General features: G+C 51.8%; 1 protein-coding gene across 2 annotated transcripts; it reads left to right on the top strand.

Moving 5' to 3' along the window:
* Window positions 1-288: 288 nt before the first annotated feature.
* On the top strand, window positions 289-28,000 carry GNAI3 (G protein subunit alpha i3). Of its 2 annotated transcripts, none has more exons than XM_082296272.1 (9): window positions 289-505; window positions 13,408-13,450; window positions 13,552-13,693; window positions 15,424-15,581; window positions 23,070-23,198; window positions 25,758-25,887; window positions 26,318-26,471; window positions 27,317-27,510; window positions 27,585-28,000. In XM_082296272.1, the coding sequence occupies exons 1-8, from the start codon at window positions 388-390 to the stop codon at window positions 27,505-27,507; spliced, it is 1,065 nt and encodes a 354-aa protein (XP_082152398.1). In that variant the 5' UTR covers window positions 289-387; the 3' UTR covers window positions 27,508-27,510; window positions 27,585-28,000. The 2 variants fall into 2 exon arrangements, with proteins under 2 accessions (XP_082152398.1, XP_082152399.1); XM_082296273.1 differs by having other exon boundaries at window positions 27,702-28,000.

The raw sequence follows: 28,000 nt of genomic DNA on the forward strand, positions 1-28,000 counted from the left end.
GGCCTGGGGGTCTGCGGCCGCCACGGACCCCAGCGAGGACTACAACTCCCATCATGCCTACCAAACCGAGCCGGAAGTCGAGCATTTCCCATCATGTCTCGCTCTATCGAGGCGGAAGTAAAGCGCTTTTTTTCCCCCATCATACTCCGCTCTAACGTGGCGGAAGGTGATGCTTCCTCCCATCATGCCCCGCTCTACCGAGGCGGAAGCAGCGCCCTCCTCACGCTCTCAGCCCGCGGGACTTTATTTCCCGGCGTGCCCTGCGGCCCAGGACCGGAAATCCGGCGCCGCCTCAGGAGCCGCCCGGGCCGAGGCAGCTCCGGCCCCGATCCCGGTCCCGGTCCCGGCCCCACCGCCCCCGGCCGCCCGGCCGCCCCCGCCGCCGCCATGGGGTGCACGCTGAGCGCCGAGGATAAGGCGGCGGTGGAGAGGAGTAAAATGATCGACCGCAACCTGCGGGAAGACGGCGAGAAGGCGGCCAAGGAGGTGAAGCTGCTGCTGCTCGGTGAGGAGGGGCCGGCGGGGGAGAGGGGAATGGGGGTTTCCGGTCTCGGGAGGGACTTTGGGGGGGGCAAAGGGGGCCTCCACCCTCAGGAAGGAGTTTGGGAATGGAGAAGTGGGGGTCCCTGGAGGGGCTGAGGAGGGTCCCGAGGGATCCCTGGAGGGGCTGAGGAGGGTCCCGAGGGATCCCTGGGAGGGCTGAGGAGGGTCCCAGGGGATCCCTGGGAGGGCTGAGGAGGGTCCCAGGGGATCCCTGGGAGGGCTGAGGAGGGTCCCAGGGGATCCCTGGGAGGGCTGAGGAGGGTCCCAGGGGATCCCTGAGGGGGATCCCTGGGAGAGTTGAGGTGGTTCCCGAGGGATCCCCGGGGGCTGAGAAGGGTCCTGAGGGACCCCTGGTCTCCTTCCGAGGGGGAGGGCATGGCTTATCCCATCCTTGTGGGGGGCTCGGGTGTTCTGAGCTGTCTTGGGATGTGGCTCTCGGGCTTTTCCCGATGGAATGTCTCCTCCGTGTCCCGATGGAATTTCCCCCTGCTCCCTCCTGGCTGCCCGGGGGGAGGGCGGTCCCTCCCCGGTGGGATTGGGCCAAGGCTGGGAGAGGCAGGTCTCATCCCGCGGGTCCGGCAGGGAAGGGAGGGAATGCTGGGGCTGGAATTAAGTTCCCAGTCCGTGCATTTGGGACCTGCGGAGGTGGGAGATCCTGGGGGGATTCAGCGCATGGGAACAGGAGGTGTCAATTCTCTGCCTCTTGGCTTTTTCTCAGGATCTGGGAAGAGCTGGATGGAGCATTTCTCTTTAGGAAGGGCGGCAGATTCCCTTTAGTGGAGTTTTGCTGGGTTTGATCTGTGTTCTGGAGTTCTTGGAAGTGATGATGGGAGCTCAGAGGAGGCACAGACTGCCCTCCCTGAAGGCTGGGGAAGCAGATTGAGATGAGATACTGGGGAGAAATTGGATACTGGGGAGAAATCCCTCCTTGTGAGGCCCTGGCACAGGGTGCCCAGAGCAGCAGTGGCTGCCCCATCCCTGGGAGTGTCCAAGGCCAGGTTGGATGGGGCTTGGAGCAGCCTGGGATAGTGGAAGGTGTCCCTGCCCATGGCAGGGGATGGAATAGGATGAGCTTCCAACCCAAACCAGTCTGGGATTCTGGAATTCTGTTCAAATCCTCACATTTTATAAGCACCACTCGTGGCCGATGAACCATCTGCTCACGCTGGTCTCTCTTTTCAAGGTCTGGGAGTATATTTTTGATTATCCTGATTTTGCCGTCTCGGAGGAGACAGATGGAGTCTGTGAGGATCCGAACAGCAGCGCTGAGTGGGTCCTGTTAGAGCAGGATGTGTTAAGGAACCACCCTGCTCCAGGAATCCTTTTTCTTTCTCATTTAGCCCGTTTTCATCGCTCCCTGCCGGAGCTGCTCTGAGCTTTGTACTTGGTGTGTCCATGGAAAAGCTCTTGGCTGTGTGTCAGGAGAGTCCTTTGTTCTCCAGGTGTTTGTTTTGGTGTTAATAAGCAACACTTGCACATTCCCTGCAATAATTCTTTCCTCGTGTTTTTGTATGACTTTTTTTTTCCAAAGCACTGAAGGCTTTGAGGATGAGATTGGTCTTATCAGCAAGCATGGGATGGGGGGAATATCCCAAAAATATCTGCAGTGGGAACATCCTTTCCATGAAGCCGATGGAAAAGTCCATGAGGACTTTTCCATTGTTTGAGGAAGGGTTTTTTATCCCACATAAAATTGTCTGGATCTGCAGGGTCTCGTGTCATTCCCTGGGTGGTTTCTGCCCCTCTCAGAGAGGATTGGTGAAAAAAGAATGGATTTTTCCTGAAGTTTGGAGTCCACCCACCCTTCCCAGCTCTGCTAAAAGAGTTGCCCCAGTTTGAGATCTGCAGAGTTGTGATGAGCGAGGAAAGGGCTGTGCCTGTGGAGAGGGAGCTGGATCCTTCCCAGCTGGGCTGTGAGGAGGCTGGGGAGGCACGGATGGACCCAGAATCTGGAGGGTTGGAAGAGGAGAGGGAGAAGAAGGCAAAAACCGTGAAATTTGGGAGAGGAGAAGTGAAATACAGCCCAAATCAGGAAATTTGGGAGAGGAATCAAGTACACATGAAAATCAGGGGGGATGTGGGAGAGGAGAGGAAGAGGAAATAAAATACACCTGAAATCAGGAGGTTTAGGAGGAGAAGAGAGAGGAAAGTAAAGACACTGAAAATTGGGAGATTTGGGAAGAAAAGAGGAAGTAAAATACAGCCAAAATGAGAAGATTTGGGAGAGGAGAGCAAGAGTAAGGCAAATATACCCAAAACTGGGAGGTTTGGTAGAAGAGAGGAAAGCAAATACAGCTAAATTTGGGAGATTCAGGAAAAGAGGGGGAAAGGAGGTAAAATATACCTGAAATTAGGAGATTTGGGAAGAGAAGAGGAAAGCAAATACAGCCAGAATTGGAAGATCTTAGGAGAGGAGAGGAAAGGAAGTCAAATAGCCCAAAAATCAGGAGATCTGGGAGAGGACAGGAAGACAGAAATCCCCAAATCAGGGTTTGGGTGTGTTTTCCTTTCTCTCCTCCATAACCTTTATCTTCTCTTGAGTAGGGGAGGAAGGGGAGAGAATTCCAGTTGTGTTTCCTTCTCCTGGGAGCTTTGGCTTGATTTTTTTCCAGTGCCTGCCACCTGGGAGAGGGTTTGGGTGCTGAAGGAAGTGGCCCCAGCACCTGGATAACTGCAGGATTGCTGGGGTAATGTTAATCCTGGAGCTGTTCCTGGCAGCTTCTCCACAGGGATTTCAAGTCCTTTCCTTTCACAACTCCGAAGTTTGTTGAGCAATTCCAAGTTTTGGGGATGTTTTATAAAACAAATGAAACCTGAGTACTGAATAATGACTGACCCTGGTTGTTACGACCCTGTGGGATGTAATTGTTGTTCCATGGAGGAATGCCACTGGCAGCTCCGCTGGCATTGGCACTGGCATGGTCGGAGTGCTGGCAACCATGGGTTCACTCTCTGGAACAGCAGCCAAAGCTCCTGGGAGGCTGGCAACAAGCTGGGAATGGCCCAGGAGCCCTCACTCCCATTTGCCCCCAGGAAAAGGCTCCTTGGCAGGCACATCTGTGGTTCTGCTGATGGGGAGAGCTGGCAGATTTTTCCAGCTGGGATGAGCAGCCAGATGGAGCAGGGTGCTGGAGCTCTTCCTGGTTGGGTTAGGAGCTAACCCAGATCCTTCACTTCGCTTCCAGTGCCTTTCCAAGGTCTGGCATGTTCTGGGCCATGTCTCAGGGGTTTGTGTGACCCCAGGTGGGAAAGCTGGATTCCAGAGTTGTCCCATTCCCAAATCCCTGTGTAAAGGGCATTTTTGTGGCTCTGACTCTGTGGATGCACCAGCTTTGGACTGGTTTTGCCCAAAACACCCAGCCTGGACAGCTTCCCTGGCTTTGGATACTCTGTGTAATTACATTGAAGTGGTGCTGCTAATTAATGCAAAAACAATTAAAAGCATAAATTTGTTTTAAAATAACCTTAATTTGCATAATTCACCCTTCACTGCTCCGGGAGCCCTCGGCTTTTTCCTGACACTGATTTTTCCAAGCTTTTTTTCTTTCCTGAATTCCCCAAAGCATCCTCAGCACTGTTTCGGTTGTGCTTTGGTTTAAGGTAGGAAAGTGTTTTCTGGGGATGCAAATCCAGGCTGAGCTGGTGCTGCAGTTAATGATATCGTTAATTGAAGTGGCTTTTCTCGGAGCACAGCAGCTGTGCTTTGGATCCCTATTCCAGAGGATCCATCTGGGGGTTAGACCTGGCTGCTCCTCAGCTCTGGAGCTGCTGAATGCCCTTGGAATGGTGATAGGAAGCTCTGGGATGGAGTGTTGGTCTCCAGATGTTGTCCCAGCAGTGGCTGCTGCTCCAAGTGTCCTTCCTTGTGGGATCTGATGGAGGAATCCTGCTGGGAAAGCTGCAGGGAGCTGTTGTTTCTCTGATCTTGTGGGTATCTGGGTCTGCTGGAGGTTCCTGGTGGCTCGTGGCCATGGGAGGGTTCTCCTCACACAGTTCGCAAGGACCTGACTCAAGCCAGATTGCACCAGGGAAGGTTTAGGTTATATATCCGGGAAAATTTCTTCATGGCAAAGTTGTCCAGCCCTGGCACAGCTGTCCAGGGCAGTGGTGGAGTCTCCACCCCTGGAAATGCTCAAAAAACATGTGTATGTGGCACTTGGGGTGTGGATTAGGGGTGGACGTGGCAGTGCTGGAATGCGGTTGGACTCGATCTGAGAGGGCTTTTCCAACCTTACCAATTCCATGATTATAATTAATTTGGTGGCAGGTCAGATCTCTTTGAAGACACAGCTCTTCTGTGGGTTTTGAGCTCTGAGGAGGTCTTTCCACAGTTGCACTGGAGGCTAGAATTTCCCTGTCCTCAGGTGTTGGAGCTGCAGCTTCCACCCATGTTTTTCCACCTTTCCATTGGGTCTCTGTGCACCTTCCCCTTGATTTTCTGTTCTGCCCTTTTGGCACCAAAACCACATGCAGGGCAGGCAAAATGCTCCTTATCTCCAGAGTGCCTGAACTCCTCGAGTTTTTCAGGAATCAGCCATGATTTATTTAATCTCCTGGAAAAGAGCTTTTGTTCCACCAAAAGCCCTCTTTTCTGCACAATGCCATTTTCCAGCTGTGGGATGGGAATTCTTCTGTCCCCTGTGTTGTGTGTACATCACGTGCTCGTGTCAGGACACACGGGTGAGTGTCCATGCCCAGCACTGGGATTTGGGGATGGACAATTTCCAGCAGACAGCTTGGTTGAGGAGTTGCTATTCCATCTATCCTCCAAGAGCCCTCTGGATATGGTTCAAGTTTCATTAAATTCTGAGGCAGAGCATTGAAATAACTTTTCTCGGAAGAGCAGAGGGAGCTGTAAAGAGGAATTTTTTAATTAGATCATGGATCTAATCTCCTGGAAGTTTGGAGTGAGCAGAGCTATGCCCACTCCTCCTGGGATGCAGCAGGCACTTGTTCCCTGCAGAGGTGGGATTGAAAAATGGTCTTTTAATGACTTAAATGGGGTTTGGAGCTGAAATGAGGGACAGATGCCGATTATTTTTCTAGCACGCTCTTTGTGGTGATCCCTGTCCTGTCTCCTTTGTTCCTGGGGATCCGATGCCTGGCTCTTGTTTCATGTTTTCCCAGTTGGTGTTTGGTCACTTCAGCACCTCCTTTAACCTTCTCTGGTTACCGGCGTGGTACTGCCTGGGTCAGCTTTAGAAACAAACACTGGGAATGCTGGCACACAAGCTTGGCCTCCTGGAGCTCAGTGGTTTGGGGTCTCCATCCCCCGCAAGCTCCCCGTGTTTGGGGAATGAGCTTATCCCTCAGCAGGAGCTGCCAGGCAGGGAGAGCCCGGCTGCATGTTTGGAACAGCTCAGGATTGTTGTCCCTGCAGGAAATTCAGTGGATGTTTGACTTTTAAAAACAGGCCCAGCACAAGATGACACTTGATAATCAGGAAAACTAAGGAGTATCTTTTCCAAGCTTGGCTCTTCCCACTGTTCCCTCTCTTTCCAAGTTATCTGTTGCTTTGTCATCTAACTCCCATTTAACAGGCCTTGCTTGGCTATTTCTCTGCTGTTGCCACCCAGACTTGGAGCCAAAGACATCAGACCTGGCCTTTTTACCCCGTATCTCCAAGCACATCCATTTATCATGAAAGCCTGGAATGGATTGAGTTGGAAGGGACCTTAAAGCTCATCTCATTTCTGTTGGCAGGGACACCCTCCACTATCCCAGGCTGCTCCAAGCTCTGTCCACCCTGGCCTTGGACACTTCCAGGGATCCAGGGGCAGCCACAGCTGCTCTGGGCACCCTGTGCCAGGGCCTCCCCGTCCTCAATTCCTTCCCAATATCCCATCTATCCCTGTCCTCTGGCACTGGGAAGCCATTCCCCCTTGTCCTGTCCCTCCATGCCCTTGTCCCAAGTCCCTCTCCAGCTCTCCTGGAGCCCATTTAGGCTCTGGAAGGGGCTCTAAAGTCTCCATCCCTGGAAGTGTTCCAGGCCAGGTTGGATGGGGCTTGGAGCAACCTGGTCTAGTGGAGGGTGTCCCTGCCCATGGCAGGGGGTGGGATGGGAAGAGCTTTACAGCCCCTCCCAACCCAAACCATTCCATGGTTCTGTAATCCCCTAAGAGTGTGGATGAGGAGCTGTGGGGATCAGGGGGTGCCCAGGAGGCCGGGGATGGTGGTTTGATGTTCAGCCAAGAGCCACACCAGGCCTCTCCATGGGGGTCTCCAGGCACGCTGCTTGACAACAGCCATAATTCTTTCAAAACACTCCTGGGGGAGATCAAAGAGCTGGAAAAACAAATTCAAATCTGACGTCTGGGCTGGATCTGTGCTGATAGAATCCCAGGATGATTTGGGCTGGGAGGGATTTTAAAGCTTATCCCATCCCATCCCCTGCCATGGGCACAGGCACCTTCCACTAGAGCAGGTTGCTCCAAGCCCCATCCAGCCTGGTCTGCAACAGTTGCAGGGAGGCAGCAGAGGGGGGTTTGCTGCTGGTTTGTGGCTGTTTCAGCAGCTCCTTAAGGAATTTCTCAGAACTGTCAGTGTTCGCTCAGGTCTGGGTGTAGGGGACAGGCGCAGGTTCCTCCAGCCTCATGTTTCCCAGGAATAGTGCAGAATTCCTGGAGATATTTTAACCTTCCAAATGGTCATGGGATGTTTCTAAGCTTTGAAGTAATTGTTACACGTTTAAAGTCTTTATTAAAGCTGGGTTGGGGTTCCAGTACTTTCAAGGCAAAATGGAAAACCCCTTCTGGAGCCAGGCTGGGAGAGCTCGGAATGCTCAGCCTGGAGAGAAGGCTCCAAGGAGATCTTAGAGCACCTTCCAGTGCCTAAAGGAGCTCCAGGAGAGCTGGAGAGGAACTTTGGACAAGAGCCTGGAGTGTGAGGATGAGAGGGGATGGCTTCCCACTGCCCAAGGGCAGGGTTAGATGGGATATTGGGAAGATGGGAATTCTTCCCTGTGAGGGTGGGGAGGCCCTGGCACACAGTGCCCAGAGCAGCTGTGGCTGCCCCTGGATCCCTGGGAGTGTCCAAGGCCAGGCTGGATGGGGCTTGGAACAACCTGGGACAGTGAAAGATGTCTGTGCCTATGGCGGGGGGGGTGGAATGGGATGGGATTTAAGGTCCTTTCCAACCCAAACCATTCCAGGATTCCTTCTATGATTCTAAATCTTCTATCGGGGCTGCTGCTCTCCTGTGCATCTTCCAGGTACCTTTTGGTGGTCAGCCATGTCAGCTTCAGCCCATGTGCTCCAGCAGGCCCAGCAGTGCTTGAAATTTCACTGAAGTGATCCTGGGGCTAGTGTTGCTTCTGTTTCCAGTGTGCCATTCCTTACCCAAGCCTCCATTTCTATTCCCTCCGGAGGCAGTGACAGCCTCACATGGTTTATCCTGTGCCATTGGCTCCTGTTCCCTCTGCAGTGAGGCTGAAGCCAGCCCATGTGCCGTGCTTTATTTGAATATATTGTTTTTCCCATCATTCTTATGGAATTAGAAGTGTCAGCCTAATCTCTCCTGGTTCCTGTTGGCTTTTGCAACAATAGCTGGATTTTTCAAGCCTGGTAGTACAACACTGCTGCTCCTTTCTCCAGTGTTTTTCCCTTTCTCCTGATTGCCAGTGCAGTTCTCTTGTTGCATGTGATTCTGTGGTATCCAAGAGTTTTCTAGATGTCCATTGAAATAAAAAACCTCGACAAGGGAATATGGGATCTGTGTTATCAGGGATGGCAGCTCTAGGAAGGTCAGGGTGTTGGGATATGCATTCCACATGGTGAGATTGGAAGGAGGGAAGTGGCGAAGAGGATGAGGATTTGATAGTTCAGCTTTCCCCAGCTGGGGCTGCACAGGTCCATGGGATGGCAGAGGTTGTTGGGGAGATATTCCTCACGGAATGCAAATCGGGAATGCAGTGCTGCGGAAAACTGAGGAGGGTGTTGGGGGGTAAGGGGATATGTCTGTGTTCCTTGTGGGGTGGGATGAGTGTTAAATAAAGGAGCCATCTGTTTATCAGGGAGATACCCATCAGGATTTAGGGTGATTTGAACAGCCCCTGCTCCACGCTTCCAGTGGCTCTAAAGCCATTGGATATTTTTGGACCTGGATTCCTCCCAACTTGGTCGTGCTGTTGTTTTGGCCCCTTTCAGCCTGTCTGAGGGGAGCTGGTTCCATCTGGGATTTGGGAGCTGTAACCACAGCCAGATGAGCCGCATTGCTTCCAGCCTGCTCCTCCTATGGAGGGTCCTGTCACATTCCCAGGTCTGTAACTCACCCCTGGAGCTTCACGTGAGCACCTGGGGTTATTCCCGAGCTGTTTAACAGGGGATGTTGGAACTGCTGAGAAATACCCCTGGATTTGGGAGATCACCAAGGGTTGCAGCACCTCAGGAATGGGCTCGTGGAGTTCCTGCCAAATCCCTGCGGAGTTTCTGAACTGTTCCTGGAGGTCCAAGCCACACACCCATGTCAGGCCCTTCAGTTTTATCTTCCTCACTTGTACTTTAATGGATTGTCCGGGTGCATCCCTGTTCCGTCCCTGGAAGGATTTGTTTCAGCAGTGACCTGGTTTCTCTTCAGAAACTTGCTTAATTGTGTGTGTGAAATTCCTTTCCTGAAGTACAGTTTAATGCAGTTTTTATACCACTTCAGGGAAAAAAGCACTGAAAATAGGATTTTTAGGACCTTCTGGAGCAGGAAACTGGATGCTTGAGTCTGGAAGGTGTAGGGAGTCTGACCTACCTCCTTGGAGAATTTTTAAAGCAGAAGTCTGGGGTTGTGTGGAATTCCTCCCTTGGAATTCCCAGTCCAAGCTGTGTTTTGTTGCTCCCTTCCCTGTAATCTCCAGCGTGTGGCCATGCCAAGTTGCTTGGCTTCCCATCTCCTGCTCCAGGAAATCCTCTGGATTCCTTGGGGGAAGTGGTTGGATGATAATTTCCCCCCTTTGTACCCTTTGCTTTCCCAGGCCCAGCGCTGATACAGCTGGAAAGCTGCTCCAATTCCCTCCTGCTATCCTTGGAGATGGAATTCCAGCACTTAGGTGCTGAGCTTTTCCCTAAGCACTTGGGGTGTTACTGGGATGGTTTGGGATGTTACTGGGATGGTTTGGGCTGTTATTGGAATGTCGCTGGGGCGGTCTGGGATGTTACTGGGATGCACTGGGTGAGGTGTGGGGGTTTTCAGGAGCTGGGATGCCTCCTGGCTTCATCTGGTTTCCAGAGGGAATAGGTGGACTCTCGTGGAAGGACGTGTTGAGGACAGGGACGCTGTGGAATTCTTGTCCTGTGTCCATCGAGTGGGACAATGCCTGTAACAGATGAGCTGCTCTTTGTGTCCAGGGTGGGATAAAGAGGTTCCTTGCTGCTATTTTGGGAAGAGAGAAGTTAAGGCTTCTGAAGCAGTTTTTCCATGGGGTTATGCCATTCACACTGAGGTCAGCCCTGCTTTCTTGTGGCAGGATGTGATCCCTGTCTGGCTGTGCTAATGGGAGCAGAAGAGAAGGATTTGCTTTTCCTTTGATGGGCAGAAATGTCCCAGGAACACCCAGATTTCCATGGGTTCAAATCCACTCTCACATCTCATGATCTTTGAGGTCTTCCTGGCTCCCCATCTAGTCCCTGCCTAAGATCCCAGAATCTGAAGCTTTGCCTGAGGAACCTGTAAGAATTCCAGTGTAACTCTATCCACTCTTGATGTGAATTTCTAGTGTGGAGCATCAGTTTGCTCTAGGTTGAAGCAGTGTTTCAGTAGCATTTGAGTTCCCATTTTTTATCACCCTATTGAGGGATTCAGCCACACTGGGTGTAAACACCTCACATGGGGGTCCCCAGAGCTGAGAACGAAGAGTGCAGGATAAAAGCTGCTGAGTTGGTCCAATATGGATCTCTTCATGCAAACCCTTTCCAGTGGGTTGGAAAATGGGGAATTGCAGCTTGTCCAGTGTGAACATCTGCAAGTGTTTAGAGAAGCGTCAAAGGGCAGAAGTGAGACCCAGAGATGTTGAAATTAGGTCCAGGAAGGATGAGTAAAATGGGGAGTGGTTGGCTGGAGTGGAGTGAGAGGACCTTCCAGTCATCCCATTCCACCTCCCCTGCCATGGGCAGGGACATCTTCCACTAGCCCAGGGTGCTCCAAGCTCTGTCCAGCCTGTCCTTGGACACTCCCAGGGATCCAGGGGCAGCCACAGCTGCTCTGGGCACCCTGTGCCAGGGCCTCCCCACCCTCACAGGGAGGAATTCCCATCTTCCCAATATCCCATCTAACCCTGCCCTTGGGCAGTGGGAAGCCATCCCCTCTCATCCTCACACTCCAGGCTCTTGTCCAAAGTTCCTCTCCAGCTCTCCTGGAGCTCCTTTAGGCACTGGAAGGTGCTCTAAGGTCTCCATCCCTGGAGACTTCTCTTCTCCAGGCTGGATACCACCAGCTCTTCCAGCCTGCCTCCAGAACAGAGGGTCTCCAGAATCATGGAATCCTGGGATTGTTTGGGTGGGAAGGGACCTTAAAGCTCATCTCACCCCCTGCCGTGGGCACACCTTCTAAACCAGGTTGCTTCCAGGGATGGGGCAGCCGCTGCCTCTCTGGGAAACCTGTGCCAGGGTCTCGCCACCCTCATGGAATTTCTTCCCAATTTTCTCATCTAATCCTCCTTTTGTCAGTGGGAAGCTGTTCCTCTGTATCAGCCTAGACATGGGCAGTGTTAATCCCTTCTTTTCCCGGCATTGCCCATCTTCTGGGCCATCCCAGCAGGAGTTCCAGCCTTCAATTCCAGAGCTGGAGCTGGAGGGGAGATGTTTTTCAGTGAGTGTTAATGAGGTACCTTGTCTGGGTGGCTCTTTCCTGAAAGAGAGAACCTGGAACAACAGGAAAAACTTCTTTAGGAATAACAACTCACTGCTTGGCCATGGCTGAGGAGCCAGTTTGGGGTTGTGTGTTAGTGAGGAGACAGTTCAGAGGATGTGGGTTCCTACTTTCTCCCTCTGCTCATCCTTTTGTAGTAAGGTGAGAGTAACCTTGGAGAGGGGAATTGCTGCTCTACCCAGCAGTGTTTGGGGTTGAGGGGGCAAGGGAAGAGGTTAAAGGAATCTGGTTGGAATTAGCGTTGTATTGGCAGGGTCGGATCTGATGGGGTTGGTGACAGGTAGAACAGCTTGGCTGCAGTGGGAGATTATTTTGGGATAATCTAAGGAGGAAATGACAGTGAATGTGATGCTGAGAGGGCAGAACCAGAGAGGTCATGTCAAAAGTCCCTTCTCAGTCTGAATTCGGGGCTGTTTGGGGACATGGGAGATTTGAAATCGCGGGGAATGTGGAGAGTGGCCGTGGGAAATAAAAATGAGGCTTTGTCTCCTCCCAGGGTGGAAGTGCTGAGTCCACAGAGTGTTAATGTTTTCATACCTGACCACAAACACTGAGCTGCTCTGGGAGAGCTGGGAATGTTCAGTCTGGAGAAGGGAAGGATCCAGGGAGACCTGAGATCTAAAGGGGCTTCAGGAGAGCTGGAGAGGAACTTTGGACAAGGGCCTGAAGTGCTAGGATGAGGGGGAATGGCTTCCCACTGACAAAGAGCAGGCTTAGAGGGGATTTTGGGAAGGAATCCTTCCCTATGAGGGTGGGGAGGCCCTGGCACAGGGTGCCCAGAGCAGCTGTGGCTGCCCCTGGATCCCTGGGAGTGCCCAAGGCCAGGTTGGATAGGGCTTGGAGCAGCCTGGGCTAGTGGAAGGTGTCCCTGTCTATGGCAACAGGATGGGATTTAAGGTCCCTCCCAACCCAAACCAGTCTGGAATTCTACAGGTGTTTTATTGTATCTGCGCTTGCCTGAGTCATCTGTCCAAATCCAAGCAGGTCCAGCATCATTCCTTGCCTGCAGCCAGCCCAGCTGTGTAGCTTGGGGAGTCTTGAGGCCGAGGAGCCCTGAGGCAGTGGCAGAGCCATCTCCTTGGTGCTGAGCTCCTGCTGCCACAAGGTGAAGTCCTGGAGTTCTGCTGACTTCAGGAGCACCATGCCTGCCTTAGGCACGCTCCCAGCTGGGACAGGCATGTGGGCAGCTCTGCTTGGCTCCATCAACCAGGATAACTGAGGGTTTGGAATCCCAGGTGTCCACTGGCCTGAGCCATACAGGAGGGACTTGGTTTGGGAGTGCTCTGGGATCTGGGACAAAAAACTAGGGAAAACAGGGAACTTGCTGGTTTTTTGCAGTTAGGGATAACTGACCCCCCCCCCCCCCCCCAGGGATAAGTGACCCTTCTTCAAGGGATTACTGACCTCTCCAGTATAACTGACCCCTCTCTAGGGATAACTGACCCCCACACCCCCAGGGATAACTGCCCCCCCCCAGCTCTGCAGAGGTTTGGAAGCCAGGTATTGCTGACATTCCTTGAAGGAAGGCTGCTGGGATGCAGACATGCCTGCAGCTCTGAGATTTCACCTGGAAATTAGCCTGTGCCAGAGGTCACTTCCCTCCTGGTTGTTTAAGTCCTTTCCTGTCCAGCTCAGTAACGGTGAGAGCATCTGGGGATGCTGATGTACTTTGGCTGTCTTGGCCTGGAGTGAGGGATGGGAGCTGCTCTGTTGGATAAATCCTCATCCCAGTTCTTCAGACCTGTCTCCCTGCTGGCTGCCTTTGTTGACCTCTGGAAATTGAGAAATTCCAGGGTTTTTTAGCAGATGAACTCATGGTGACTGTTGACATCTGTAAATAAAATCCAGGAAGAATATGCCGGGACAGTACGGTGGAACTCTGCTACCCACAGCAATGCACAAGGAATATCCTACTCCAGACCCCATCAACTTCTCTGTGGGAACTGGAAAAAGCACATCCTGCTTTTCCTTTCAGTTTCATATGGTTAACTGGATGTTTTTTGTGCTTTTCAGGTGCTGGAGAGTCTGGGAAAAGCACCATCGTGAAGCAGATGAAGTGAGTGCAGGCTGGAACCTCTGTTTTTGTGTGAGATGGGATAAGAAATGTGTGGTGCCCTTCTGGTTTGGCTTGGGAATAATAACCTGGTGTTCTTCCAGGATTATCCATGAGGATGGCTACTCAGAGGAGGAATGCAAACAGTATAAAGTGGTTGTGTACAGCAACACCATCCAATCCATCATAGCCATCATCAGAGCCATGGGGAGGCTAAAGATAGACTTTGGAGAAGTTGCCAGAGCAGTGAGTATTCCATTTATTTCCTTTGTCTGAATTGTGTTAATGAATCCTGGAATTTCAGTCCTGGGCAGAATATATTTGTTACAAGATAAAGTATCAAAAAACCCGTCATAACTTTAGTGTATTGTCAGTACAAAGCATCAATATTTTACTGAGGTTTTGGGTAAGAATCCTTAGTAGCTTGAATGCTCAAAAAATTTTAAGAAGTCTTAAAATCTTTCTCTAAATTATTTGAATTTTTGGGAATTTTGAGTTTGAAATTTTGGGAGGTTTGAGGCCCTGCTTTCCCTCTCCCATCTAACTCTGCTCATTCCCTGGCCTGCCTCTTGCATTTGTGTCCAGCACTTCGAGCTGGAAGTCAGGAAGCCTTGATCCTTGTGGTGGTGGGAAAGGCACAGAGTGGGAACGAGGGACTCCTGGAAATGTGCAGGAGAAAGGAATTGTGTCAGCACAGGGCTGCACTGTGACTGTTCTGCCTTGTGCCACAGTTGCTCGAGCCCCGGATGGTTCGAATGTATGGTATTTATTTTGGATTTATGATTCCAAGTCCTGGCCAAAGGGCACATCTGCACTCACATGTTCACCCAGGCTGTTGTCCAGCTGCTGCTCCAAATCCTCCTGGAGTTCTCTTCCACCTTTCCTGGTGCTTGTCAAAGCCAAGTTGGGATCTTGGAGCTGGAACGGGGAGGATGCTGACTCCAAGTCCTTTCTCAGTTTTCTGCCCATGCTGAGGTGGCTTCACAAGAGCTGAGTGCCGTGAATTTTTGCCATCCTGAAGGGCAGAAACCTTGCCATGCTTTCCCAGGAAAAGGCCAAGGATAGCCAAATGCATCAAACCATGGAGTGACCTACAGAGATCCAGAACTGGGGTCCCTCTGCATTTTGGCTGTTAACACCTCAATAAAGTGGATTTGGGATCAGCACCCTGAGCTTGGCACATGCCCAGCGGGGTTTGGGGCTCAGGGGAGAGGAGCCAGTGTTAGGAGGAGAATCCTGGGATAGTGGAAGGTCTCTCACAGCTCCCACAAGGACCTGACAGGTCTGATCAAGATAGGAATAAAAGCAGAGGGGGCTTTGGGGCAGTGTGGGGTTCCCTGTCCTAATCCACTGGATAACTTGGACAAGAGCCAGGTCCTGCGCTGGCTTCTGAGGGGGATTTTTCATGCTCAGATCCTGATCAGTCCATCCCATCTCCTGATGAGGTGTTTTATTAAGGAGTCAGTCTCCCTCACTTCCGACAGCTCTAGCAGCAAAAGGCAAATCCTCAAAGCTTTGATCCCATCATCTCTCAGAACTCACTTTCTTTCCCTTTTCCCTGTGCTGTGCCACGCCAACAGAGGTTTTCCAGGTCAAACCTCCAGTTCAGTTCATTGGTCTGGAGTAGCACATCAGCATTCCCACCTTTTCTCTGGAACATTGCACCAAATCACTGAAACCCCATGGTTTTGATGGGAATGGTGCCTTCGGAGCTGTGATCCCCATGGAAGTGCTGTGGCCATCTCTGATCAGGGCATCTCACCCCACAGTCTGGAGCGTCTTCCCCAAAACTTCCCTTTCTGGCTGCAGGAGGTCAACAACTCCATGACTTTTGGGAGAAAACTGGATGGACTGGATGGTGATTAATTAGAACAGTGATTAATTAGATCCCAAGATGTTGAACCTTGCTGTTGGTGCCATGAAGGGGAAGGTCTCAGTGGATGGACATCCCAAATGATGCGTTCTCTGTCCTGCAGGACGATGCCCGGCAGCTGTTCGTGCTGGCAGGGAGCGCGGAGGAGGGAATGATGACGGCTGAGCTGGCTGGAGTCATCAAACGGCTCTGGAGAGACCCTGGAGTGCAGGCCTGCTTCAGCAGATCCAGGGAATACCAGCTGAACGATTCTGCATCCTAGTAAGGAACCATTAGCAGCTCCTGGGCTCTTCCCAGCTCCCAGCGTGGTGCAGAAGGGGCCGGTGTGGCTGGAGTGGGGTGGGACTGGGTGGGAAGGTCCTGTCTGCACTGGGCTGGGCTCACAGGGGGATGTGGTGCTGTTTGTCTTCCCTCTATGGAGCGCTGGGGAAAACCCCACATTCCTTGTTTTGTGCCTTGGTGACTTTAATCCTGGATGGTTTGGGTTGGGAGGGACCTTAGAGGTCTCGTTCCACCCCTGCCATGGGCCCGGACACCTTCTACTAGCCCAGGGTGCTCCAAGCCCTGTCCAACCTGGCCTTGGACACTTCCAGGGCTGGGGCAGCCACTGCTGCTCTGGGCACCCTGTGCCAGGGCCTCCTCACCCTCACAGGGAGGGATTTAATCTAATTTTGAAAAATGTGATTTTTGACAAATGTGCTGGTTTCATGGAAGAAACTTGGCATCTTGTGTGAAGGTGCACATGAGCCCAGGTGTGCCCAGGGGGACAAGAGGCCAAAGGCACCTGGCTTGGATCAGGAACATCCAGTGCCCGTCCAGCAGGACCATCCAGTGCCCGTCCCCTGCACTGGGCATTGCTGAGGCCCCACCTCCAATCCTGGGGTCGGTTTTGGGTTTCTCTTGACAAGAAGGACATTGAGGGGCTGGAGCATGACCAGGGAAGGGAACAGAGCTGGGGAAGGGTCTGGAGCACCAGGAGCTGCTGAGGGAGCTGGGAAAGGGGCTCAGCCTGGAGCAAAGGGGGCTCAGGGGGGACCTTGTGGCTCTGCACAAGTCCCTGACAGGAGGGGGCAGCCGGGGGGGTCGGGCTCTGCTGCCAGGGAACAGGGACAGGAGGAGAGGGAACGGCCTCAGGCTGGGCCAGGGGAGGCTCAGGGTGGACATCAGCAGGAATTTCTGCATGGAAAGGGTGCTCAGGCCTTGGCAGGGGCTGCCCAGCGAGGTTTGGAGTGCCCATCCCTGGAGATGTTCATGGAACAACTGGACGTGGCACTCAGTGCTCTGTTCTGGTCTGGTGACAAGGTCAGTGGTTGGACTCGATGATCCTGGAGGTCTTTTCCAAGCTCAGTGTTTCTGGGATTCTGTGGAAGTGGCAGGTTCTCGGCTGTGTCACCTCCATTGTCCCTGCACAGGGGAGCAACACTCCTAAAACTTAAATTGCCACTTTCCTGACATTCAGCAATTTCCGAAATGGGATCTCCTCACCTGGCAGGTCAATATTCCCAGTTTTCTCCTTAGAGCTTTCCCTTTCCTCCTGTCCCTGTACCTGGCACCTCACAGGCAATGCTGTCTCTAAACTGTTCTGATTCTAAAATCTTCTTGTTCTGGTCCTAAAATCAACACAGCTGTAGAACACCTGGAAGGTTCCAAGTAGATAAACAGGCTGCTAATGGAATTTTTGATGAAATGCCTGATCTTTTTCCAAGGGCAGGTTAGTGCAGGAAAGGGAAACTGTTTCTTTAATGAGTAAAACAGTTGTTGGGTTTTTCCCCTCTTTTTTTTTTTTTTTAAACTCACATTCTTGGTCTCTCTACAACAAATATTTGACACCCTGAAAGGTGATCTTGGGGTTCAGCATTTCTAGCTGAAAACTCATCTCAATTTAAGCTTTAAACCTTGGAAAAATGAGTTGGGAAGAGCATTGTGGAGAAGCTTTAGCTGTGCCACAGCTCACTGCCTGCAGGGTTTTGCTGTTCAGAGCATATTTGAGCTTGAAAATAAGGCAGAATCCTTCTAAATTTGCAGCACCTTGGCAGGGGTTTGTATCAAGGGAAGGGCTGACAGGAGACTTCTTGGATTTGTGCATGCCTTTGCAGCAGGAAAGGAGGAAGGCCAGGTTCCAAGGGAGGGAAGATTGATGAGGAGGGGGAAAGGAAGGAATGATTTAATGGAAAGATGTGAAGAAGAGGAGGAAAGATGAAGGACTTGGGCAGAGAGCAGGAATGGAGCTGAAGGAGGAACCTTGGTGTGCGTCTGGATGGCTTTGGAAGAGGAGGAGGATGAAGGCAGCTGGAGAAAAGGAGCAGATGGGGAAAAGAGGGTGTTATCCTGCTTTTGTAGGTACCTGCTTGACCCAACTGCCTTCCAGAGGTGGGATTTTGGAGGGTTCTTCCCGTTTCTGGATATTTGCCACCCACCCATGTCCAGGTGCCAGGAGCTGGCACAGCCTGGGATGGGGACATTGCACCCGGGATGAGCCACCCAGGCATTTCCTGAGAAGTGCCCCAGAAAATTCAGCTTCCTGTCCCAAAACCACAGGAAGTTGCACCAAACCAATGTTATTGTGCATCTGTAGCTTGGCAACTTCGTGGTTGGGAAATGCTGCCAGTGGGTTCATTTCTTCACAGCAAGTTCACGCTGGTAAAGGGCTGGATCTTCCACCGGACTTGCAGAATTCCCTGGGTTTTCCTTCCCCTCAGCACATGGCTCCTGACCTGCCTTATCTCTTGTGTTCCCCAATTAATTTCCTTCTCCACGCTTAGAATCATGGAATATCCTGAGCTGGAAGGGACCCACAAGGATCATCAAGTCCAACTCCTGGCCTTGCACAGGACATCCCCAAATCCCACCCTGTGTTTGAGGGGATTTTGTTCCATGGATGAGAGCATTGTCCAAATGCTCCTTGAACTCTGGCAGCCTTGAGGCTGCGACCATTGCCTGGGGAGCTGTTCCAGTGCCTGACCACCAGGGATGGATGTCCTGCATCCCTTTTTGTGCTGGGATGATGTAGGCTTTGTCCCACTTCTCTTGGGAATTTCGCTTCCCTGTTCCTTTCATTATCTCCTGCAAACAGCACTGAAAGCTCAGGGTGAGCAGCCATTAAATCCATGCCCCATTTGCTGGTTTTCCAGCTGAAATCCAGTTTTGTGCTGTGCTTCCAGACCAGTTCTGGCTCCGCATCAGATTCTGGGGCTGAGACACGTGGAATGGAGGAAGAGAGGAACAGACAAGTAACTGCTTGTGAAAATCAGGTGGCATCAAGAGCAGGGGTGCTGTGGCAGAGAGCTGAGCATTTCAGCAGGGAATTGTTCCAAAAATTCCCCTTCCTGCTGTTTCCTGCATCACTGAGCACTTTCCCTTGTGCAAGCAGAGATCCTGCCTGTCGGAGCACTGCCCTGGCAGGCTGGAGGTGGTGTGGGAGGAGAGGGGGTGGAGGATAACACTAATCCAGACAATCTCTCCTGGAATCATGGTGTTTTCCATGTTTTCTTCCTTTTTCTTTTCTTAAAAAGAACACTTGAGTAGCTCCTGCTCCAAGCTGTTGATGTGGAAATGCTCAGTGCCTTTCCCAGCGCAGTCTGCTAAAGCCCCCTGGAGCCACCCTGGGTTTTGTGGAATATTGCAAACATTTCTTTTTTTAACTCTCCTTTTTGCAACTTCCCATTTGTCTTTCCCTCTGACGTGAGCAGTGGCTCTGTGACTCCCAGCTCCTGCCTCCAGCCAGGGCCGTGGAGAAGCATTTGGGACCTCTGTGCACAGCTGGGAAAGGGAAATTAAATCCAATCTCATTCCACTGGGCAAGGACACCTCCCACTGTCCCAGGCTGCTCCAAGCCCTGTCCAGCCTGGCCTTGGACACTCCCAGGGATCCAGGGGCAGCCACAGCTGCTCTGGGCACCCTGTGCCAGGGCCTCCCCACCCTCACAGGGAGGGATTCCTTCCTGATATTCCATCTAACCCTGTCCTCTGGCAGTGGGAAGCCATTCCCTGTGTCCTGTCCCTCCATCCCTTGTCCCAAGTCCTTCCAGCTCTCCTGGAGCCCCTTTAGGCACTGGAAGGGGCTCTGAGGTCTCCATCCCAGGAGCCTTCTCTTCTCCAGGCTGAGCATTCCCAGCTCTCTCAGCCTGGCTCCAGAATCATGGAATCCCAGGATTAAGGGACCTTAAAACCCATCCCATTCCACCCCCTGCCATGGCAGGGACACACCTTCCACTATCCCAGGTTGTTCCAAGCCCTGTCCAGTCTGGCACTGGCCACTTCTGGGGATGGGGCAGTCACAGCTTCTCGGGGCATTCCATTCCAGGGCTTCACCACACTCACAGGGAGGAATTCCTTCCCCATATCCCATCTAAACCCCTGTTCAGGGTGCAGCAGGGTGAATGTGAAGGATATTTCCATTTCACACATGTCCAGATTTTCAAGATACTTGGAAATGTCACCAAGCACATAATGCTTTAAAGTGTTTTCGTTCCTAGCTTTGATACTTTTCCCAGAATTCAGGCAGATCCCAGCCTGTAGGTAATTATCTGCAGTCTCACGGGCAATTAGCACAGTTTCTGATCAGCCTTCATCTACTCCTGCAGGTCTCTTCGTGTTCCCAAATGCCACTTCTGGCCTGAATTCCCTGACATGATGCTGGATAAAACCTAGATTATTTCTAAGTGGGTTTTTTTCCTCCCCTCCTTTTCTCCCCTCCTCCTTTCCCCTCCCCCTCCTTTTTTTCCCTCCTTCTCTTTTTCCCCCCTCATCTTTTATCCCTCCCCTCCTTTTCCATCCCCTTTTTTCCTCTCCCCTTTTTTCCTCCCCTCTTTCCCCCCTTCCTCTTTTTCCCCTCCTCCTCTCCCTCCTTCCCCCCTTAAGGACTTTCAGAGCTATTTGTGCCTTTGAAATCCTTCCTCCTAGCACCAAAAGGAGTGAATGGTACGGGAAATCACCATTCCAAGGTTGCAGTGAGCAGGATAATGAGGGGAGGAGCTCTGTTATCTTCCTTGTCCATATCCCAGCGTCCCTGTCCTGCCATCGGTGCTTCCTAGAGCTGTCTGGGTGTGGGATGAGACAGGACTGGAGCTGGCACGTTTCCTGATCAGACTGGAATTCCCAATACAGCGTGATCAGAGAGCTGGGAATGTACAGCCTGGAGAAGAGAAGGCTCCAGGGAGATGTTAGAGCTCCTTCAAGTACTCAAAGCTGGGGGGGCTTCAGCCAAGGGCCTGGAGTGACTCAACAAGGGGGAATGGCTTCCCACTGCCAGAGGGCAGGGATAGATGGGATATTGAGGAGAAATCCCTCCCTGTGAGGGTGGGGAGGCCCTGGCACAGGGTGCCCAGAGCAGCTGTGGCTGCCCCTGAATCCCTGGGAGTGTCCAAGGCCAGGTTGGACAGGGCTTGGAGCGACCTGGGATAGTGGGAGGTGTCCCTGCCCATGGCAGGGGTGGAAAGAGATGGGCTTTAAGGTCTCTTCCCACCCAAACCATCCTGGAATTCTGGGATTTGATGATCTCTGCACACATAGGTTGTCCCAGGAATGCTTGGAGAGTCAACAGGACAAATGAGTGCCACTGTAGGTTTGATCAGCACTTTTTTGTACTCAGGGCCTCATTTTAAGCATGAAAAAATAAGGAAAACAAACCTAAATTGGCTTTTTGGAAGCTTGTGGTGTTGAAGGATGAGGAATAGTTGGCTCTGTAAACACAGGGATCCAAGGGGGGAAGGAGAGATGCAGCCTCAGCATATGGAGGTGAAGGAGGTGGTGGGAAGGGATTGGAAATGTGTGGGATGAGGAGAGGCACAGCAAGGTCTGTGTTTGTTCTCAGAGCTGTTTGTGAGGGGTGTCTCTGACTGGGAGCAGTCTGACTGTGGCAGCCGGGGCCAGGAGTCACTGGGAACAAGGAAATTCAGAGTGTGCTTTTCCAGCTTTTTGGAGTGTCTTTTTCAAGTTCCACTTAATCTGAAATACAAGTGGCACTAGCTGGGCTCCACAGCCTGGATTTTTGGGAGGGCACAGCTGCTTCCTCTGCCCACACTTGGCAGGGCTTCCAGGGTTTCCCAGAAATCCCCTTTGCTGGGTTTTCCAGTTGCTTATCTTTCCACGGGATTTGCCCTTTAGATCTCCCTGGAATTAGTCTGGCAAAATTTATTGTTTCAGGCAGCACCACTGAATCTGATACACCTTATTCCCTGATTGAGTTTGTTTGGTGGGAGTTTGCCAGATCCATTCCCTCCTCCCTGGCTGCTCCAAAAGCTTTAATTAGGAATTACACCCTTTTCAGTGCCCAAACTTCCAACTGACTGTTGGGAGCAGGTGCTTTATAGCTTCAGCTTGGGCTTGGCAGTGCTGGGATAAGTTGGACTCTATCTTAAAGGTCTTTTCCAACCCAAATGATTCCATGATTTATCACATCGGTGGTGTGACCTGTACCAAAGCCAGGCTTTGAGGAGCTGCTGGGTCAGTTCTTAGCATTCCCACTGGCTTTTGATCCATTGCAGCTCAGCTCAACTTAAGCTGGTAGGAGAGAGAGAGGAGAAAAAAATCTGTGTATGTGACTTCCTCGGCAGAAATATTCCTTGGCAGAAGCTGGGGAAGGTAAATACCTTCCAATTCGTGTTTTACTAAACCGAAACTAAAGCCAGGCTCAAGCCTGGTCACAGAGCAGCTCACAGACCTGCCGTCCCTTTGGAGCTGAGGGAGGGATGAGAGGACTGGCTCTTCCTGCACTAAATCCACTCTCAGATGCCAGCTCTGTGGGAAAAGCCCCGTGGCACCGGGCAGGTCCTGGCAGATCATTGGGATCTGGGGTTTAGAAACAGGGCAGGGCTCTGCAAATCCTGGCAGTCCTGGCCAGGGATGTGCTGGAGCTGGTGGAGGAGGGATGTGTTGCTGGGGTTCCTAGCACAGCTTCCAGGCACATGGGAAGAAGCGATTCCTGGCTGACAATGGATCTGTGATAATAATGTGTGTTTTGGGAGGGTTTATTACACCCATCAGAGCCCTCATGCCCCTGAATCCTCCCAGTGACACAGGGCTGTGCTGATTAAACCCTGCTCTGGAGAAAGAGTAAGGCCTGTGCCATCCCAGCAGAGCTGTAGGATCCCTGTCATCTTTGTGAAAGCAGGAGGCTGAGCCTGGAGGGAAGATGAGCTCAGAGGTGTTGCTGGCTGGAGTGGGATTTCTGATCCCGCTGGGAATCATCTATGCCTCGTGCCGGTGTGCCTGAGAGCTGAACTCCAAGAGGAATGTGCTGGGGTCTTGATGGGAAAATTGCTGCAAGGATGTGGCTTCCTTCGGGGCTGTATCCTCAGAGAGTGTTGTGTCAGCTTGTTGGGGAAGGAGGTGACTGGATCTGCCTGGTTTGGGATGGTTTTTAAGGCTTCATCCCTCCCTCCCGGCTCCTTTGACGCATCCCTGCCTTTAACAGCAAACCCTTGGATTTATTGCCTTGTGCTTTGAAGCGAGAGACCTTGACTGTGGATTGCCCTGGGAAATCCAGCCCTGGCACGGCTCTGCATTCCCTCCCTGCCCTCCCCAGCCAGCTCAGCTCCACCAGCACCACCTCCAAGGTCATCCAGGGAGGGGTTAAAATCCCCAAACCCCCAAAACATCCCTCAGGACAGCCCAGGGGGGTTGTTTGCTTCCATGGCTGTGCTGTGTGAAGGAGATAAATAAATTCTGTGCTTTGTTCTGCAGTTTATAAAAGATTCATGGTGAGACAGCCGACTAAAAAAAGCCTCTTGTGTTGTCTCTTCTGGTTTAGTTACCTAAATGACTTGGATAGAATATCCCAGCCGACCTACATTCCCACTCAGCAGGATGTGCTGCGGACCAGAGTGAAAACTACAGGAATCGTGGAGACTCACTTCACCTTCAAGGACCTGTATTTCAAGTGAGTGAGGGGCTCTGCCCGTGCCCCGTGCTGGGGGCACATCCCACACTTGCTCCTGGTTTAACTGTCCTCCTTCCCTCCGTTATCCCTCTCCGCTGGCGGCGCTCACTGGAGAGACCGGTTTGACTTTGATTTGCCTTCTGTTCTTTTCAGCTGCTTTTATGTTGGAATCGCAGACACAGGTACTGACTGCTCGTTTCCAGGATCCAATCCCAAAAATAATACTAAAAGGACACTGACTGGAGTTTGAGTTTGAGTTTAACCCTTTCCTCGGAGCAGAGGAACCGAGGCGTGCCTGCAGCCAGGCTGTGGCTCCGGGATGCATGGTGTGCTCCATGTGTTCCTCTTGGAATTGCCAGCCTGTGCCTGGCACTGCAGGGGCTGGGACTTTCCTGTCCCCTCTGCTGATCCAGTCCCTGCCAGGCTGTGGATCCAGCCTGCTCCTGGCAGTGTCCCTTTACATGTCACTAACGAGCTTCCTCTAACCTCAGAGCGGCTCCCACTGCCTCCGTATGCTGAGGCTGCATCCCTCCTTCCTCACCTTGGATCCCTGTAGCTCCCCTTCCTGCTGCTTAGGAATTCCTCGCTTCAGATCCCACCTGTGCTCCTGACAAGCAGCTGGAGTCCCAGGGCACTCCAGTGCCGGAGGGTGGGTGTAGGACAGCGCAGTGCCTGTGGCTCAGCCCCATTCCCTCTGTCTGTGCCAATGGTTTGGAGCCTTTCCTGTCCGTGTTCCTGAAAAGCGTTTGTTGGCTTCTTTATAAATGGGCTGTGAAACACTCTGATGGAGTTGCAGCAAAATCCAAGGGTTTTAACAGGATCCCAGACTGGTTTGGATTGGAAAGGATCTTAAATCCCATTCAGTCCCACCCCTGCCATGGGCAGGGACACCTTCCACTGTCCCACATTGCTCCAAGCCCCGTCCAGCCTGGCCTTGGATGCTTCCAGGGATCCAGGGGCAGCCACAGCTGCTCTGGGCACCCTGTGCCAGGGCCTCCCCACCCTCACAAGGGAGAATTCCTTCCCAAGATCCCATCTAACCCTGCCCTCTGGCAGTGGGAAGCCATTCCCTGTGTCCTGTCCCTCCAGGACCTTGTCCCAAGTCCCTCTCCAGCTCTCTTGGAGCCCCTTTAGGCACTGGACTCTCAGGTTTCTCTGGAGCCTTCTCCTTCCCAGCTCTCCCAGCCTGGCTCCAGAGCAGAGGGGCTCCAGTCCTTGGAGCATCTCCATGGTCTCCTCTGGAGAAGGAAACTTTTGCACAGTTTTTGGGAGAGAAGCATTTTGGCTTCTGAACTGTGCAATTTAAGAACATTTTTAACAAAAATGCCAAAATACTCGGCATCATCGATTTATTTATGCAGCTTCTGGTCCATCCAAGGAATAATTTGTCTTCTTGTGGTGATGGATCAGGATTAGCATCTCCAGTGTGTTCCTTTAATCATCTCCACCCTCCTTCCTGATCCCACCCGGAGCCATCGATCATGTGCAGGGCAAGGTGCTGTCCTGGAGGGATTTGCTCCACAAAGGGAAGCATTAATCCTTGGGAAACCCTGGTGCTGCCAGCTCTGCCTTGATATTCCATCTCAGCCATTAATAATGGGATGGGGAAGCTGCAGTGACTGGAATTGGGATGAGCTGAGTTGTCAGGGATGCTCTTCCTTCATGGATCTCTCTCTGCTAACGGCAAATGATTCCAGCCATGTAAATATCCTGGATCCTCACAGAGATTTCCATCTTTCCTTCTAGACCAGAGGGTTAAATAGGAGATGGGAGTTAGTTCAGTATCATTAAATTCCCCCCTGGACAGCTCCTTGTCTGCTCTGGGAACAAATCAATATCTATGACTTAATAACTCAGATATTAACTTGATTTAATTAAATCCCAATCCTGGGCTCTCATCAAAATATTTGGATGAGCAGGGGGCTGGAACTACCTGTGACACAAATTCCTATTTAATTAGAAATTAATTTAATTTTTATAAAAATGCACAGCCTTTAACCTCCAGTACCTCAGATTATTTTTTAATACATGAAATTATTTCTTAACCCCATTAATTTCTTCCTGGGTCCCAGCAGGAGCTTGCAGGTGTAGCGTGTTCCCGATAATCCATTTCCCTGGAAGCGCTGTGAGAAGGTGTTTGGAGTCCAGTCAAGCAAATGGGTTGTTGCTAAGGAAATAGGAGAGAGAACAAAATCAGCAGAGCTCTGGATGGTAGCTTCCAGTTCTTCCTGCTGAAAACCAGAGTCGTGGAATGGTTTGGCTTGGAAGGGATGTTAAATCTCATCCAGGGACACCTGGAACCAGACAGGCAGGGACACCTTCCACTAGCCCAGGTTGCTGCAAGCTCTATCCACCCTGGCTTGAAAGAAAATAGAGAATTCTGATTTAAAATCCCTTCTCCCAAGATGGGAATTTTAAAACCCCCTCTACTGAGGGAAGCTCCTGAAACCCTGCGTGTTCCCAACCTGCTGCTCAGCCTTCCCCATCCTTGGGAACGCCACGGGGGCCAGGCAGGAGGGGTGTGCACAGCTCCTGAGCCACTTCTCCCGCCTCTGCCAGGATGTTCGACGTGGGAGGGCAGCGCTCAGAGCGGAAGAAGTGGATCCACTGCTTCGAGGGAGTGACAGCCATCATTTTCTGTGTGGCCCTGAGCGACTACGACCTCGTGCTGGCTGAGGACGAGGAGATGGTGCGTGATGTGGGGTTTATGGCTGCATGGAAGGGAGCTGGGAGCGACCTAGCTCCATCCTGCACCAGGCTGGAATGTTCCTGGCATATTCCTCCTGTTAAATTCTCTGAGAGCTGCAAGGACAAGCACTCCTTGGATCAGCCAGTGGAATCTTGCCCCACAAAGTGATAAACACAACCCATCAATGAGGTTTTCCACCGTCCTGGTTGCTGGGAGGTGCCTGGAGTTGTTCTCATGGCTTGTTCCCTATGTGTGAGTCACTCCAGGAAGGAACAGGAGGAGGTGACTTGTCCCCCTGTGCTCCTCCTGGGGCAATGGCAGTGAGGATGTGGCGGTGACACCCCACTTTTGAGTCTGGCCTGTGCAGCAGATCCTCTGTCCCCCATCCCACCCTTCCCTAACATCTCTCCCATTGGATTTCTTTTTCCAGAACCGGATGCATGAGAGTATGAAACTCTTTGACAGCATTTGTAACAACAAATGGTTCACAGACACCTCCATCATCCTCTTCCTGAACAAGAAAGACCTGTTTGAGGAGAAGATTAAGAAGAGCCCACTAACGATCTGCTACCCGGAGTACACAGGTAGGCCGGGAATGAGTGAGTCAGAGCCTTACACAACCCAGAATCAGTTACAAACTTTTCCCCCAATTCCTTGCCTGTGTCTCCTGGACAGTGTCTCTGGCCTGTTCAGTGGGCACCTGGTAGCTTGTTTTCTTGGAAGAGCTGTGCTTGGAAACAACCTTTGTCCTTCCCTGGAATATGAACCCCAAAGTGTTGCGCTCCAGCAAATCGAGGTCACTCCTCCTTTTCCACACCTTACTAGGACAATAATTCCATTTAAATTCAGTTTTGGAGGATGTGGAACTTAACCACGTCCTGCTCTGGCTCCTGTCCACCCTGGAGTGTCCGTGTTTGGCGTGGATTATTCTGGAGCCCATGCCTGCTGTGATTCCACACAGGTGGAAGGCTTTACCTGGACACTGCTCGAGGCATTTACATGTTTAAAAAACCCTTCCAATCTCTTCAAACCTGTTGATTTCTTTGATTCCCAGAGAAGATGTGGATTCCCTGTTCCTGCAAGTGCTCCAGGCCAGGCTGGACAAGGCTTGGAGCAACCTGGTGTAGTGCAGGGTGTCCCTATTCATGGCAGGGGGTGGAATGAAATGGGCTTGAAGGTCCCTTCCAGCCCATGATTCCCATGATTTGTCACTTTTGTGGAGCGTGGCTGTCCCAGCACACAGCAATCCCTGGATCCCATGTCCAAGGTCACTGCCCAGGAGCTGGGAATAGAGCTCAGATCTCCTAGAAGGAGTTAATGGTGGATTTGGATTTGTAGCTGGATAAGGCAGATGGTTGCAAGCAGCTTAATACGGACTTAAAAGCTCCCGTGAGCTGGTGGGCAAAGCCAGGGATCTTTTCCTTTCCAGGCTCCAACACATACGAGGAGGCAGCCGCCTACATCCAGTGCCAGTTCGAGGATCTGAACCGGAGGAAGGACACCAAGGAGATCTACACCCACTTCACCTGCGCCACCGACACCAAGAACGTCCAGTTCGTCTTCGACGCCGTCACCGACGTCATCATCAAAAACAACCTCAAGGAGTGTGGGCTCTACTGAGAGGTAAATGCAGCTCCGGGTGTCCCGCTGGGAGCGGCTCGCTCTGCTCCCTTCTACATTCCTGCTTTCCTTCCCAGTGTTTCTGCCTGGTGAGCCCCAGCCTCCTGCTGCCTCGTGGGGACAGCGACGAGCATGACCCAGGAGCAGGGAACACGTGGAATCCTGGAATTCTTTAGCACAATCTTCTGTCTTAGGGACCTTCTGTTGCTGTGGGATGTGGAATTAGGGCACAGTGAAGCCACGTAGTGGGAGTAGATCCTCCTGGCATCGTTGGACGGCGTGATCTCCGGGGTGTGTGGTGGATTCCAGCTGGATTCCAGACCTTGGATATGTAGCTTTCTCTCTTCCTTTGGTTAACAAGCCACCACTAGTCTGTTTTTAAGGTTATTTTTTTTTTCCATCGAGAAAACTATAACTTTACTAAACTTTATTTCTTTATTTGCAAACCTTGTTTTAAAAATAATAATAATTAAAAAAAAGCAACAAAAAAAAA

The sequence above is a fragment of the Coloeus monedula genome, assembly GCF_965178545.1.
Source record: "Coloeus monedula genome assembly, chromosome: 23".
In the NCBI taxonomy this organism is placed as follows: Eukaryota; Metazoa; Chordata; class Aves; order Passeriformes; family Corvidae; genus Coloeus; species Coloeus monedula.